The sequence below is a fragment of the Alosa pseudoharengus genome, unplaced genomic scaffold (assembly GCF_046254945.1).
Source record: "Alosa pseudoharengus isolate Yale_2024_CS ecotype anadromous, Long Island Sound unplaced genomic scaffold, YU_APseudo_1.1 YU_APseudo_1.1_scf_22, whole genome shotgun sequence".
Lineage (NCBI taxonomy): Eukaryota > Metazoa > Chordata > Actinopteri > Clupeiformes > Clupeidae > Alosa > Alosa pseudoharengus.
Genome location: NW_027468680.1, coordinates 25,075,319 through 25,090,099, shown reverse-complemented (window position 1 = coordinate 25,090,099; position 14,781 = coordinate 25,075,319). Strand labels below are relative to the sequence as shown.

Here is a 14,781-nt window from a genome sequence, read left to right as displayed (position 1 = left end):
TTCTCAAGGCTCCTTGGGAACTAAAGAATGTAGGAGTTTGGAGACCAGAGATCATCTGAGACATGGAACTTGTAGCATGAAACACACTACAGCTCCACTTATGGTGTCCTGTCCTGATCTTCTTGGTCTTCTGTGTTGTCAGCACAACATGCAGTCAGGCGCTGTTGGCTGTTTCACTGTCTCTACTGTGTGCCTTCATGCTTTGGGGGTCAGGGTTCAAATGCTATTGCTGTTTGTAACTGTTTAGGTGTACACTCATAAAGCAGGGACACTGAACTGCAAGTGAGAATTAAAGGGCCAAAAAATTGTTTGATGATCATCGAATTAATTAATTACTTACACACTTTCAGGTCTGTAGCATACATCTATTGTAGGCAATATCACATTATTTTATTTAAAGTATTTGTTTAGCTTTGTTTCTTTAATCTTTACGTTTCAGTGCCCATAAAGAACACTGTTAGCCCAGTTTTCTGATCTGGACCCAGCCCACTGAACACACCTTTGTTTCTTGGTCGGTGACGGTGGGCGGAGGAGGAAGTCCATTAGCCGGATGGGAGATGTGTACTCGAGTGGGTTAATGTAAAACAAATGATAACAATTGCTGAAGTTCAACCATCTTAACATTAATGCACCCTGGACATAATTCAAAACAACCCGAAAAAGAAAACTTCCGTTCGCGAGGCTCTTTGTCTGTGATTCTAGGGTAAGAGTGAAACAGCTTATTCGACAGAATAAACACGCTAACGTTAACAGCTAGAGCTAGCCATGCTAACTAGCTAGCTTATACACTGGCGATAGTACCGCTACCAAGGTCTGACTGAAAGACTAGCGAAAGCTGAAGTTGAGATATGTGTCGCTAGCTAACGCTACCAGATTGCCATTGTGTGAGACCCACGTACATAGGGAATACGGATTTCACAGTTGTAAAGACAGAAATCCAAACCATACTGTTAGCTAATGCATTGTATACAATATCAACCAAAGCTAGCAAGCATTTTATTGTGTCTGGCTACGTTAGCTTGGTGGTTGATTGGTACAATAGCTAGCTAGCGACGTATCCAATGCCCAATGAGCCAATATTAATGTTTGGTTACTGGCAATGGTCTGTAGAGTCACAGTGGGCATTTCATTTAGTTGACCCCATAGTTAATTTGCTGAACGTCAACGAACCGACTGAGTTGAACTGATGCTAGGTTTTAGGTATGTTAGCTAAGATGAGCTAGCTGCTACTAGAAATGTTAGCGGTAAATTTGGATTAGAGCGTGAAATCCTGTGATCAAATAGCCAATGATATCAGAATTCAACTTTGGTCATTGTCGTGTGCTATTATAGGCAGTTGCCCAGGTAAATAATAAGGTTAACACGGCTTGGCTAGATCCTACATACATACAAATGAATTGAATGTTGTCATACATACAAATGAAAATCATAATATTTTCTTTTGCCACTCTGCTTTTTCTCCAGGGAAGGAGTTTGTCTATGTGGGCCAGAATCTATGCAGTGCACCAATGGCTGACAATGTGAATGTTTGTGAGAACAATGACGTGAGTAGATTCTAGCTGTCATCTCTTTTCTCATACCTTTAGCATGCCTGGCAGGGAAACACCTGTTTATGCTTTGTGATTATGGGCAAGGATAAGGATATAGCTGCTAGCCCTTCATTAACTGGAGTCAAAGTCCTTTTATCCAAGGAGGCCCCTTGTCCTTTGTACATTAACAAAGGGTAGGGTTTCTCTTCAAATGTTTTTGAGAAACTAAGTGAATATTTTGAGTCACAGACATCTACCTCAACTTTAGGCTGGTGTATAATTTTTCTCTCTTCTCTCACCATGCTTACCTTGACTTTTGAGCATCGGTACATCTTTGACTTTTGAGCATCGGTAGATCTTTGGCAACACCTATCGGTTTCTTGCCAGTTGAACATAATCAGGTGTGTTAGAAACCTTAGGTAGTGACTACAGTGGAAGGATCTGGCAGTACCATGCCCTAACTTGCTTGTCAGCTGAGGCTTTTGAGATGGCATTGTGTTGCATAGAGCTACAGATCGGTAAGTATTCTCTGTTGAATGATCTTTCCAATGCATGCAGTGTAGTGTTGCTCAGAGAATGGTTTTGGGGATGCTAAGGAATAGGTGAAACTGCGTCCTTAGCTACACTCACCCTGGTTTCTGCCAGATAGCAAGTGACAAGACTAGAGACAGAGAGAGCACAAATTGACTCTGAACATCCCCTGCAACCCTACAATACAAGTCTTTGTTTGTATTGTTTCTCCTTGTCTTTGTTTGCCCTCACATTTCCGTTCGGTCTCCTCTTCCTCTTTTCACCTCGTCTCGCCTCGGTCTGTGCGTCTATCCATCTATTGCTTCTTTCATAACTGATCCTCCATGTCTCCATACAAAACAGCAGGTAGAAAGACCACAGGGGGAGCTGCGGCAGCGCCGCGATGCAGGGACCACCAGGGCCACGGCGGACAACGGCACTAGAGGGGAGACGGAGCTCAACGGGCAACCGCCCACGGCTCCGCGGGCGCCTCCCGCGCATGTGGTCACCGACAGCGAGGATGATGAGGACGAGGAACTGACTCTCAAGTATGGAGCCAAGCACGTCATCATGCTCTTCGTGCCCGTCACGCTCTGCATGGTGGTCGTCGTGGCCACCATCAAGTCTGTCAGTTTCTACACGCAAAATGATGGACAGCAGCTGTGAGTGGAACTCCGGTTTGTGTGTGTGTGTGTGTGTGTGTGTGTGTGTGTGTGTGTGTGTGTGTGTGTGTGTGTGTGTGTGTGTGTGTGTGTGTGTGTGTGTGTGTGTGTGTGTGTGTGTGTGTGTATTAGAGAGAGAGAGAGAGAGTGAAGGAGAGACACAATAATGTACAATACACTTTTTTGAGCTCATAAGAATTATGCTGCCTCAGGATTAGGCATAATGGTATGGTCATGGTGTGAAATTCTTAAAGGGCCTTTTCCAAGCTAGGACCTACACCCTCGCCATACACACTTCCACTCTGTTTGTGCGTTCCCCTGAGGGTCCGCCACATTAAGTGCCATCTGAAACCAATGTGCCGGGAAATAGGTAGGGATGGTCGCTATAATGACCTAAAAAGCGGGTCTGCGTCGATGCTCACTTAACAAGCATGTGCAACAGTTTTTCTGTCTCAGTGCACTGGGTACAGCACCTGAACTCAACTTGTCAGTTGTTTTCAGGTCTGCTAGGCAGGATTTGGTAATTAAAGCGTAATTTACATCATAACAGTGAAACTGATATGAGCAGCATAAGCAGTAAAATGCACAAGATGGAAATAAAGTAGACCTGTGTAATATCAACATGTATCGGACTAGCTTACACACGTTAACTGCAGCTCCACCCACAAGATTGTGAGTGAAGAGGGAAGACATCCAGGGTATCCACAACGTGTGTTTAATGGCTTTTTAAATATTTATTTTGTTGGTTATTTCAATGAAAACGACTCGATTTGACCAATTTCCCTTTTGAGTTGGGGGCATCCCAAAGTTGTATCAAAACTGTTTTAAACCCTACCTCATCATGAGAATGCCCTCCACAGTCTTGAACGCCACAATAAAATGGAATTCACTAACAGAGTGGGAGTGGTAGACTCCGGTTTGGAAAAGGCACAGTTTTGGCACAGCCATGAGAACACAGGTTAGGAGTGATTGGTCAGTATTATTCATGTAGGTGTCCAGTTGAACCACTAGATGGTGGTGTTTAGTAGCAAGAAAAGAAAATTAGTAAGTTCTTGTCAGAGGTTAGTGATGGAAAAGATTGGGTTGCACTCAAATTACGGGCTTTAGTTTAAGTTGCCATACCCTGGATTTGTTTTAAATGGCTCAGTGTCCTTTGAAACATGCCATTCATTTTCTAAATGTTGTGTCTGATGTGGCCACACTTCTTGCAACACCCAGATTCTTTTTGTTTATTGAGTTTGGTTGTCTTGTTAGGTGGGTGATTGAGCAGTGGCTTGTGGGTAACCATGTTTTGAGTCTGTCATCATTTGTACTTGTCTGCCCGCAGGCTATACACCCCGTTCCGAGAGGACACCGACACCGTAGGTCAGCGGGCCATCAACTCCATCCTCAACGCCTCCATCATGATCACAGTCATTGTTGTCATGACGCTGGTGCTGGTGGTACTCTACAAGTACCGCTGCTACAAGGTAGGGCCAAGCAAGCCGCAGCCAGGCCCTACGGGTGAGGCTGTTGCTGCAAAGGGCTCATTATATGTGGCTTAGTGGTTTCCCATTGGTTGCGCCACCCTCCCCTACTGATTATTGTAGCCATTATGAAGGGTGTTCACAGTAAAAGTATTTTTAACGTTGGGTACATGCATATATACTGCACTCGTATAGTTTCCAAAGGTATATACTTACACTATCATAGAAACGTATATGTTCTTTAGCTTAGGTGGTTTGACTTTAGCTGGTTAGTGGAAGCGCCTTGGATTCAGTCGGAAGTAGACATGCTGGTGTATTGTACACTCTCCACACCACACAGGTTAGGTGGAAGTGTTTTGTAAATAAAGTACTAATGAATGAATGAATGAAACTTTATTGCCCAGAAGGGTATTTGTCTTGCACTCAAGGAAGCCACAGTGAACATTAACCGCAGACAACAATAAATAACAATAAAACCAACCCAGACATGCAACAGAATTTAAAACATTGAGGATACAGAAACAGGACATTTTGAATGCCATCATCAGTCCAACAACAATGCTCATGCTCCTATGGGCTGGTTTCTTACCAGGTGATCCACGGATGGCTGTTCATCTCCTCCCTCCTCCTGTTGTTCTTCTTCTCCTTCATCTACCTGGGGTATGAGCTCACGCTGCACCTCATCAGCCATGGGGCAATTCCACGCAAAACTGTCACGTCTATAACTCCAACTAAATGCCATGGTATTTGTATGATGCAAATGATTATGTGAAAAGTTTTTCATGTAAGTTCTACAACCGAGAAGAGTGAATGCTCAAATTTCAAGTAATCATCATTCACATCATACCATACCATGGCATTGTGTTGGCGTTATGGACGTGACCGTTTTGCACGGAATTGCCCCATGCTCTTTGTACATGTGTGTGTAATGCTCTCCAGCCAGGCACGTGTATCTTATGGTTCTTCTGGTCCTCCACTCAGGGAGGTGTTCAAGACGTACAACGTGGCCATGGACTACATCACGCTGGCCCTGATCATCTGGAACTTCGGTGTGGTGGGCATGATCTGCATCCACTGGAAGGGTCCTCTGCGTCTGCAGCAGGCCTATCTCATCATGATCAGTGCGCTCATGGCGCTAGTTTTCATCAAGTACCTTCCTGAGTGGACAGCCTGGCTCATCCTAGCGGTCATCTCTGTCTACGGTGGGTCCACGCCACAACACAGCACAGCACAGCACAGCACAGCACAGCACAGCACAGCACAGCACAGCACAGCACAGCACAGCACAGCACAGCACAGCACAGCACAGCACAGCACAGCACAGCACAGCACAGCACAGCACAGCACAGCACAGCACAGCACAGCACAGCACAGCACAGCACAGCACAGCACAGCACAGCACAGCACAGCACAGCACAGCACAGCACAGCACAGCACAGCACAGCACAGCACAGCACAGCACAGCACAGCACAGCACAGCACAGCACAGCACAGCACAGCACAGCACAGCACAGCACAGCACAGCACAGCACAGCACAGCACAGCACAGCACAGCACAGCACAGCACAGCACAGCACAGCACAGCACCGCACCGCACCGCACCGCACCGCACCGCACCGCACCGCACCGCACCGCACAGCACAGCACAGCACAGCACAGCACAGCACAGCACAGCACAGCACAGCACAGCACAGCACAGCACAGCACAGCACAGCACAGCACAGCACAGCACAGCACAGCACAGCACAGCACAGCACAGCACAGCACAGCACAGCACAGCACAGCACAGCACAGCACCGCACCGCACAGCACAGCACAGACCTCTCAGAGGCTTCTCTTTCAGCTTGGTTTTGGTAGCTTGATATACAGTGTAATTGATGTATGTACGGCTGTAGTGGGGCTGCGGGGCTGTTACCACCTGACAGTTGGTCTGCCTGGGTTTGATTCCTGGACCCACTGTTGCGAGGGTCTGCTGAATACCAGTCAACTTTATTTACAGAGTGTTGAACAACTTATTGACATCACATTTAATGGTATTGAATGCCCTCCAATGCCCTCCAGAGCCATACGCCCCTCAAGAAACATAGTCACTCTGCTTTGATGAACTGTCTAAGACTAGCACTTTTTGGGGAAATTTTCTCTGAAGTAAACAAAATTCCAGAAATTATATTTTAGTCCTCTAGTGCACAAGTTGGATTATTGCCTTGCTTTGTGTACTGCGAGTAGAGGTGGCCTTTGCGCCTTCAGTCTAACAGATGTTTCGCCCAGTGCGTAGCTCCAAGAACGTTCAGTCAAAATATAGCTGTATGATATCAAAAATGTAATCAGAGTGCCGAAAAAACGTCTAGGCCACGAAAAACAAAAAGTTGTGTGTGTGCTTGTCTACATCTTGTTTTGTGTACTGACATGTTGAGCCTGGTTCAGACTTTGTTGTTCCAGTGGTTTGACATTGATAATTCTGAAGGTTCTTGAATCTCTGTATCCACTGAGATCTCACAATCCTGAGTTGCCATATTAGGTGTGTTTGTGTAAGATTTGAGGAAATGCTTCACTAACAAGTGTGATCCCTTCGGAGTTAACACAAGTCTTTCTAGTGTGGCACTATACATTATGGTAGATACTGCTTCTGGCTGCTGTAAGCTCACCCGCAAACAGTTCAGACAAATGCTGCAGAATCATATCCAGTTCTAGCATAAACAGTAGATCAAAGAGGGTGTTATCAAATAAGTGTGAGGATCAGAAAGAATGTTTCAGCTGGCCAGGCCAGAGCCGGATGTGTTTTGTAACGGAAGGATCTTGGCACACAAACAGGAAGGACAGACGAGAGAGACGCTCGAGTGGCCAAAGGAACTTGAAAGTGAGGAAAGATGTCTTGGGTCTCCACCAGATTTCCTGGAAGAACACACAATGTGGGGCTCTTCAGATTTGGCCACAAAGTCAGGGGGACGACACTGTGTGTGTTTGGTCACAGAGGAATGTGCTGGTGATATATTTAGATGACATCTCTGGGCGGAGAGTGCAGCTGTAGGATGTTGATAGAAAACACTCGGGAGCAAGACAAAGCTTTGGTGTAGCTTTCATTCCCCACAAATCTATTGCTGAGCGTCTTTTGCGTAACCTGTAGGAGTTTGTCTCCATGTATAAGCCGAGGCTGCCTGAACTCTCGTTTGAGTCGTACGGGACTTCATGGATCATTGAGTACTCGAAGATTATGGCTAACAACCATTCTCAAGCATGTCATTAAATAGTGTGCAGACTAAGATCAGATTAAGATTAACCATGGAACATTAACCATGTTTTTCTATCCAGTTGACTAAGGCACAAAGATTTGGTGGTGTTCATCTGATTAAAGTACTCTCTGTTTCCCTCTCACAGATCTCTTGGCGGTGCTGTGTCCTAAAGGGCCGCTGCGGATTCTGGTCGAGACAGCGCAGGAGAGGAATGAGGCCATCTTCCCCGCTCTCATTTACTCCTGTAAGTCCTCCATGCCTATTCTCTCTCTTTCTCTCCGTCCCTCCCTCTCTTCCTCCCTCCCTCGCTCCCTCTCCCTCAAGGGCAGGTCCAGCAGGGGAGGTTTATCTGTGTGGGACCAGAATAGAATATGCTCAACTCAACTGCTCCTTGGCATTCACACAGGATGGGTCGCTTTTAACCGGAAAAATAAAAATGTGTTTTGAATTGTGTGTGGTTGTAGTAAAAAGTCTTGACCCCAAACCAAAATTTGGAGTATAAATGTGTGTTCTAATTGTATTGTTTTGTGGTCTTCTGCCAGCGACCATGGTATGGCTGGTGGGTATGGCCGACAACGTGGAGACCAAGAATAATTCCAGCACGCCCCCTCAGCCCGAGAGTCAGGGTGAGTCTGCTTGACCATCCAGCTAGAGTGAAAAACAAACCAAACAAACGCCAAGAGCATGAAAACAATGCACACAAACATGGCACCCACAGTGCACACAAACATGGCTCCCACAATGCACACAAACATGGCTCCCACAATGCACACAAACATGGCTCCCACAATGCACACAAACATGGCTCCCACAATGCACACAAACATGGCTCCCACTCTCAGATTAGATGCTGCATGCGAACTATAGCACCTTCCTGTGCCAGCACAAGCTGGCAGAGTTCTGGCAGACGACATGCAACATCAGCACAGGGGCCTTGCCAGAGCATGTGAGCATGACGGAGCATGTCCAGACTGCACTCTGGGTTTCGCTCGAGGCGCACGTGTGGACATCTTCCACTTAACTCCGCGTCCTAACTCTTTCTCGCTAAAGAAAACGAAAAACGTGTTCCAAGTCTGGATGTTTTTCACGTCTGACATTGGTTTGAATCAGTAAGAAAAACATGTCTATTTGATATTGATGTTATTTATCACAATATCTTCATAAATCTTGCCTGTGTATATCTTGAGGCTGTGCAGCAGTTATAAAGCCTCACGAGCTGCAGGTCTGCTGCAGCCAGCAATAGCTTAGTTCATTATTTCACATCGACATATTACAAGCATTTTACTGCAATTTAGCTTTGATTTTCGAACCATCAATTTTGAAAACAGTTTAGCTGTTGTTTATAAACAAGTTCCTCACTATGATGCAATTGGTCGGTTAGTTAGTTAGTTAGTTAGTCAGTTGGTTTATTTTTCTCGTGGGGAAAAAATAATTTTCACAGATCTGTACAATAGCGTCATCACATCACGCTTTGCGATTAATTACAGCTGTTTCCATGTGCCATACTCAACAAATGCTAACACATTATCATAGCTCTCCCTGCTGTTGATTTGCTTCTTGACTTGACTGACTCGAGTGTCCCCTGCCTCTCCAGCCGTGCCGATGACACCCAGCAGCCCGGGAGAGGACGACGGCGGCTTCACCACGACCTGGGTGGGGCACCAGGAGCAGCAGCTGGGCCCACTGCAGTCCACGGACGATACGCGGCGCGAGATCCAGCAGATGCCCTCGGCGCGGCCACCCGCCGATGACGACGACGAGGAGAGTGAGTGCTGTGCAAGGACGAATATATCCGAAAAATGAAAAGGGACAAAGCGCAGATTGCTGGTTAGACCCAGCGGGGAGCTTCTTATACCCTTTGGTCTGTTTCCAGAAGGCCCACAAGGCTGACTAGACAAAATGTAATCAGCATAGTCATACGAAGTCGGCCAGGAGTTTTGCAGCTTTGCCGCTGTGCCCCAGAGGTTTGCGAACAGTTTGTGCAGAAACTATAATTTCAACCAGAGACACTCAGGAACCAGGAGTAAAAGTGAACATGAGATTGGATTTACAAATGATAATGGCTATACAGATAAAGAAAGAGTTTATGGCGTTTGTCCTGTCCTGGGTCCAGGTCTTGAGCCTACGCTTTGGACAGAGGCAGGGACAGAGCGTACCCCCTGGACCAAGGGACAGCAAACTGCTGGTGGTTGAGGTGGAAGGAAAGGAACATCAAAAATGTCATCACCTGTAAGCAGCAGAATAGCAACATAAGCCTAGCATCAGCCATCAAAGTAAATGGGGGCGGTACTTCCTCACAATCTCCAGATCTATATGATATCTCCATTAGGCCCCAGAATCATTACTATAAAGGGACACATCACACATTTGGTTTTACCCAGAGCTATGTGCAATATTGGTAATGCATGACTGTATAACAATGTTGCTACATGTAAGTAAACACTATGCAATGATAAATTAGAAATTACAGATAAAGATGTATTGTAAAATGTGCATTCAGTTGAAGTAGTAGCTTTGTTGCCGCCCCCCCCCCCCTTTAAATGCCTGTTCACTATTTCTAAAACCAGTAGAGCTGCTGAGTTAGACAGGTTGGTGTCTGTCTGTCTCCAGCATGTGTGAGTGGTGTGGATGCGGTGGCCAAAATGAGGCACTCTCAGGGTGTAATCATGTCCTCAAGTCTCAGTTTGTCTGCCACCATCTTTCTCCTCCTCCTTACTCAGCCTGTCCCGCTACCTTTCATCATCCTCTGCTTTTGAGGTATTTTTATGATGCCTTTGGCGCTGTGTGTGTGTGTGTGTGTGTGTGTGTGTGTGTGTGTGTGTGTGTGTGTGTGTGTGTGTGTGTGTGTGTGTGTGTGTGTGTGTGTGTGTGTGTGTGTGTGTGTGTGTGTGTGTGTGTGTGTGTGTGTGTGTGTGTGTGTGTGTGTGTGTGTGTGTGTGTGTGTGTGTGTGTGTGTGTGTGTGGCGGGAGCCTGTGCGTTTGGAGTCCATGCACGTGTCGGCATGATGGAAAGCCAGAAACACCCAGTGGCAGCCATTAAAAGACCTGATTAGGGCATCATCGGCCAGGAAAATGACGGGCCTTTCAATCCTCTGTACTTACAGCCAGGGCCTCGCCTCCCCAGCAAAGCCTCTGTAAAATGCTCTCCACACACACACACACACACACACACACACCCACACACACACACCAAAGTTTCGAAGTTTGCTCAGTAATTAAGGACAAACGGGCTCTCCAGCTGTGGGGTTAGCGAAGGGGTTTTCACTTTTTTTTGTGTCTGTGTCTGTGTCTGTGTCTCTGTCCATGTGCGTGCGTGCACTTGCGTGTGCTCACTCTTCTGTGTGTGTGTGTGTGTGTGTCCGTCCGTGTCCCATGTGCGTGCGTGTACATACGTGTGTTGACTCTTGTGTTTTGTGTGTGTGTTTCCAGGGGGCGTGAAGCTTGGTCTTGGAGACTTCATCTTTTACAGCATGCTGGTGGGGAAGGCGTCAGCCGCAGCCAGTGGGGACTGGAACACCACTCTGGCCTGCTTTGTGGCCATCCTTATCGTAAGTCAGCTGCTCAGCACACCGCCGCACTGGCCCCACTGCACCATTCACACATTGGATTCTCATTCCCATGCCAGATTTAGACCTGTTCTTCTCAGAGTGTCTAACTTTGGGACGATGCTCTTCTCTACATCACTTACAAAGAGGGAGCTCAGAGATCGTCCGTCAGAGAGCTACCAAAGAATCTTACTAGCAGGGTTCCCACGGGTCATGGAATTTCTGGAATATCATGGAATTTTAGAAAGTCTATTCCAGACAAGGAAAGTCAGGGATTTTTTATCATTTTTGGGGCAAAGTCATGGAATATCAGGGAATTTTGTTGTAGCAGTTTATCATTTTCTTGCCAAAACACATTAATACAAATATATTTCAGTGTTTCCCACAGAATTGAATTCTATTTGTGGTGGTAGGTTTGCAGAATTACCTCCAATGCAACAGTTTTTAACAAATTAGTGCAGCACGGTTATGATTCTAACCAGATTTAAGCACAATTTAGTACTTCCAGGAAAATCATTGTGTGGTGGTCAATGTTGATATTGTGGTGAGCCGCCACAAATAAGTCAATGTATGGGAAACACTGTATTTTCTACGCAGAATTTGTCTATTATTTGCTTGTTAGCTTTACTGCTTGCTTGAGTATCGCAACTGTGTTTATTCAATGCCCATTTATTCATCTCCAGCTCTAAAACAGTAAAAGACTGTTTGCTGCTACACGGGCGCTCTGAAATCATTGGTCGGTAAAAGGTACCATTCATTATATAGTAAGTCATGGAAATTCAGGTTTTTTTGTCAGGGAAAGTCAGGGAAAAGTCATGGAATGTTACAATTGGCTTAGAGTGGGAACCCTGTACTAGCATGCTGACCCTCTCGCTCGTCTCCCCCTCTCCTCCCAGGGACTGTGTCTGACTCTGCTCCTGCTGGCCATCTTTAAGAAGGCGCTGCCCGCCCTGCCCATCTCCATCACGTTCGGCTTGGTCTTCTACTTCGCCACAGACAACCTGGTACGGCCCTTCATGGACCAGCTGGCCATGCACCAGTTTTATATATGACAGGACCTGGGACTCGGTCTCACCACCACGATCATACCCACCCATGTAAACACATCCACACACACTAAACACATCCACACACACGCACACCACTCAGGGCCTTTTTCTGGCCTCACCAGGGACTATTGGGTAAAGGAGACTGCCCCCGCCTCCCTGCTGGATGCGTGATTAAACTGGACCTTTTTTCACCTTATAACCTTTTTTTTTTATTTTTTTATGTTTTGGTTGAGACTTGGTACTTGTTGTGATTTGCTTCATCACGGTGAGATCCTTGTACAAAACCATCAGAGAGGCACTTCTCTGGTCAGCCAGCGGCCTTTGCAGGGGCAGCAGGAATGATGCTCTAAGGCGTTTCCTCTTTAACAACAACAAAAAAACAACAACTTTTTTTACCTCTTAAAAGAAAAGCTTACCACTTAAAAAGAGAATTACTGATTTGTGGTCCTTTAACATTTTCTTCTGTTATTGTAATAACTGGATAATTATTATGCACCTTTGTTGAATATTCATGTTTTTTTTTTTTTTTAATTCCAATTTTTGCTTTTAATTACCCTTTGGAATCGGTGTTTGCTTCATTGCCCAACACTGGTAAAAGATGCCATAGTCTCTGCTGGTTGTTTGCCTGCTCATATATTAAGGAGAGTTCTAAACCAAAGTCCTCTGGGAATGGCTATGGCTTTGCCAGCAAGTGGTTTTCCTGAATGGGACTGATGTTGGTTTGAATATGAATGGATATAGAAAGACGACCACAGACATCAAATGTGGTGTTTTGGTACTTTTTTAAGCCTTCTCACACTTCCGAATCCTCAACGTCACATGCTGATCACAGATGCATTGTGGTCCGGAGCTTAGCAGACACAGCTGCTTTTGAGAATCCATGTGGAGGTGACCATATGGAATGTACCCGCACATGGAGTCCTTCCAAGTGACCAAAATTAACTGCCCATAGCTGAGAGAACGTGAACCTGCACCAAAGTTTTTTTTTCCTTTTGTTTTGGTTAGGATTATGTAATGCTTGATGCTGTGATTTTTCTTTTTTTGTTTGTTATTGACTTTTATTTTTGTTGTTTTTTTTGTTTGTTTGTTTGCTGGTACAGTTATTCTCTTGGTGAGAGGCTGATTCTTCTCCTAGTAGACATGGGCATCAAGATGAATTCATGTAATTATTTTAGGGAATTTTGTAAAAAAAAAAAAAAAAAAACGAAGAAGAAAAGGCAAACACTGTTTTTTTTTTTTATTATTATTATTGGTTTGTATCATTTTCAGGATGTTGTGGAATAAATGAGAAATGTGACTGAGCAGTGTTGCTTCACTGTTCTGTCTGAATCGTCTCCTTGTCTCCCAGTGCTCTCTTTTCACCAGTCTGACCAGCATGGTCTGGCGTGAGTCCTCACTGATTATTTCCTGTCAGGCTGCGCACGTGTGACCTTACGACAGTCACATTGTGGCTGTCAGAGCAGTCCACTACACTGACCCTACTGTGTAGTCTACCGCATGGCTGTGTCCGTATGTTGGAGAGCATGTATAAGGCACTGGTCAGGTGACATAACCGCAGTGATTTCCAAGATCTGATATTCACCCATGGTTAGGTAAAATGGATGCACTTTTTCCTTTCTATAGAACAGCTGAATCCATCAGGGCAATATGATTGATGGTCACTGACACTATACTTACTTGATGGACATATTGAATGCATTTTCTCTGAATACTCTACAGAGCCATATAAAGGTACCTTTATATTGCTCTGCTCTACACATCAGAAAGGTGTGTGTGTGTGTTTGTGCCTCAATGAATAAAGTGTGTGAATGCATAGAAAGCCCAATTATTCACAGTTCGGGGAGTGAAGTTCCCAATGTCTACATTCCCTTGTCCATGCTTCATGCTGCTTAGCCTTGTTTTGATGCAACAGACGTCTCTTGGTGGTGGGAAACGTGGGAATTCCATGGAATATTGGTCCTCTGGCATTCCGTGTCCCCGCACTCTGCCAAATGGCTGGCTGAGAGGACCTGGCACGCTGCCCAGAACTCAGGAGGCATTAACTGTCGCCATGGGGACTGCCTGGCCTACCAGGCCCGGATGGTGACTCCATTGTGATGTGTCCACTATGCCCAAATGTATGCCATGGTTGTGCGCTCACTGGTTCTTTCGTCCCCATATCATCTACCTCACCTATAGCCTGAAACACAAAGGGGATTCTCTTAAATTCTTTTAAGCCTTACCCGAATTGGAGGTTCATTCCTGTTGCTATCTGTAAGTCACATGCGTAATGACATTTAAAGGTATCTGTTGAAGGTTTAGGTTGGATTTTTTTTTTTGTCCTTGGACATTTGTGCGGTTGGATAACAAGGTCAAGAAGATTTATATAGCCTACACTCGATGCTCTAAATAGTTAAAGCTATTCTTGCTCAACTTGGCTCCGTGCAATTTATGCCAGTTCCATTGAGTTGCAGGTATAATCCGTTTCTCTTGAGTATGGGAAGCCTAATCCCTTCTCTCAAGGCCATTAGGTGAGCCAAGGCTGCTCAGACGAGTGGAGCAACGCTCCATACGCAACAGTACCCAGGATAGCTGCACTAAGGAGATTACTCAGAATAAACGCTCGGGTGTAGGTGGAATCAGGTGAGGCACGCAGAGAACCATGGGATTAGACTCTCAGTGATCGAACACGGAAGGAGAGTCCACTCATTCGTTCTCTGTCCACTTGTCTGACCACCAGCAGCGCCGGAGTTATTCTCACTCCTTGCCACCACCGCTAACAGCCACTATTTCGTCCCAAAAGACACGTCG

At 45.6% G+C, this 14,781-nt stretch overlaps 1 protein-coding gene across 1 annotated transcript; it reads left to right on the top strand.

Annotated features, from left to right (window-relative positions):
- The first annotated feature begins 529 nt into the window (after window positions 1-529).
- Window positions 530-13,325, top strand: psen1 (presenilin 1). Its single transcript, XM_076299450.1, has 11 exons — window positions 530-703; window positions 1,465-1,544; window positions 2,403-2,701; window positions 4,029-4,170; window positions 4,760-4,827; window positions 5,149-5,369; window positions 7,543-7,641; window positions 7,940-8,023; window positions 8,992-9,162; window positions 10,827-10,945; window positions 11,839-13,325. The coding sequence occupies exons 2-11, from the start codon at window positions 1,509-1,511 to the stop codon at window positions 11,992-11,994; spliced, it is 1,395 nt and encodes a 464-aa protein (XP_076155565.1). The 5' UTR covers window positions 530-703; window positions 1,465-1,508; the 3' UTR covers window positions 11,995-13,325.
- Window positions 13,326-14,781: the final 1,456 nt, after the last annotated feature.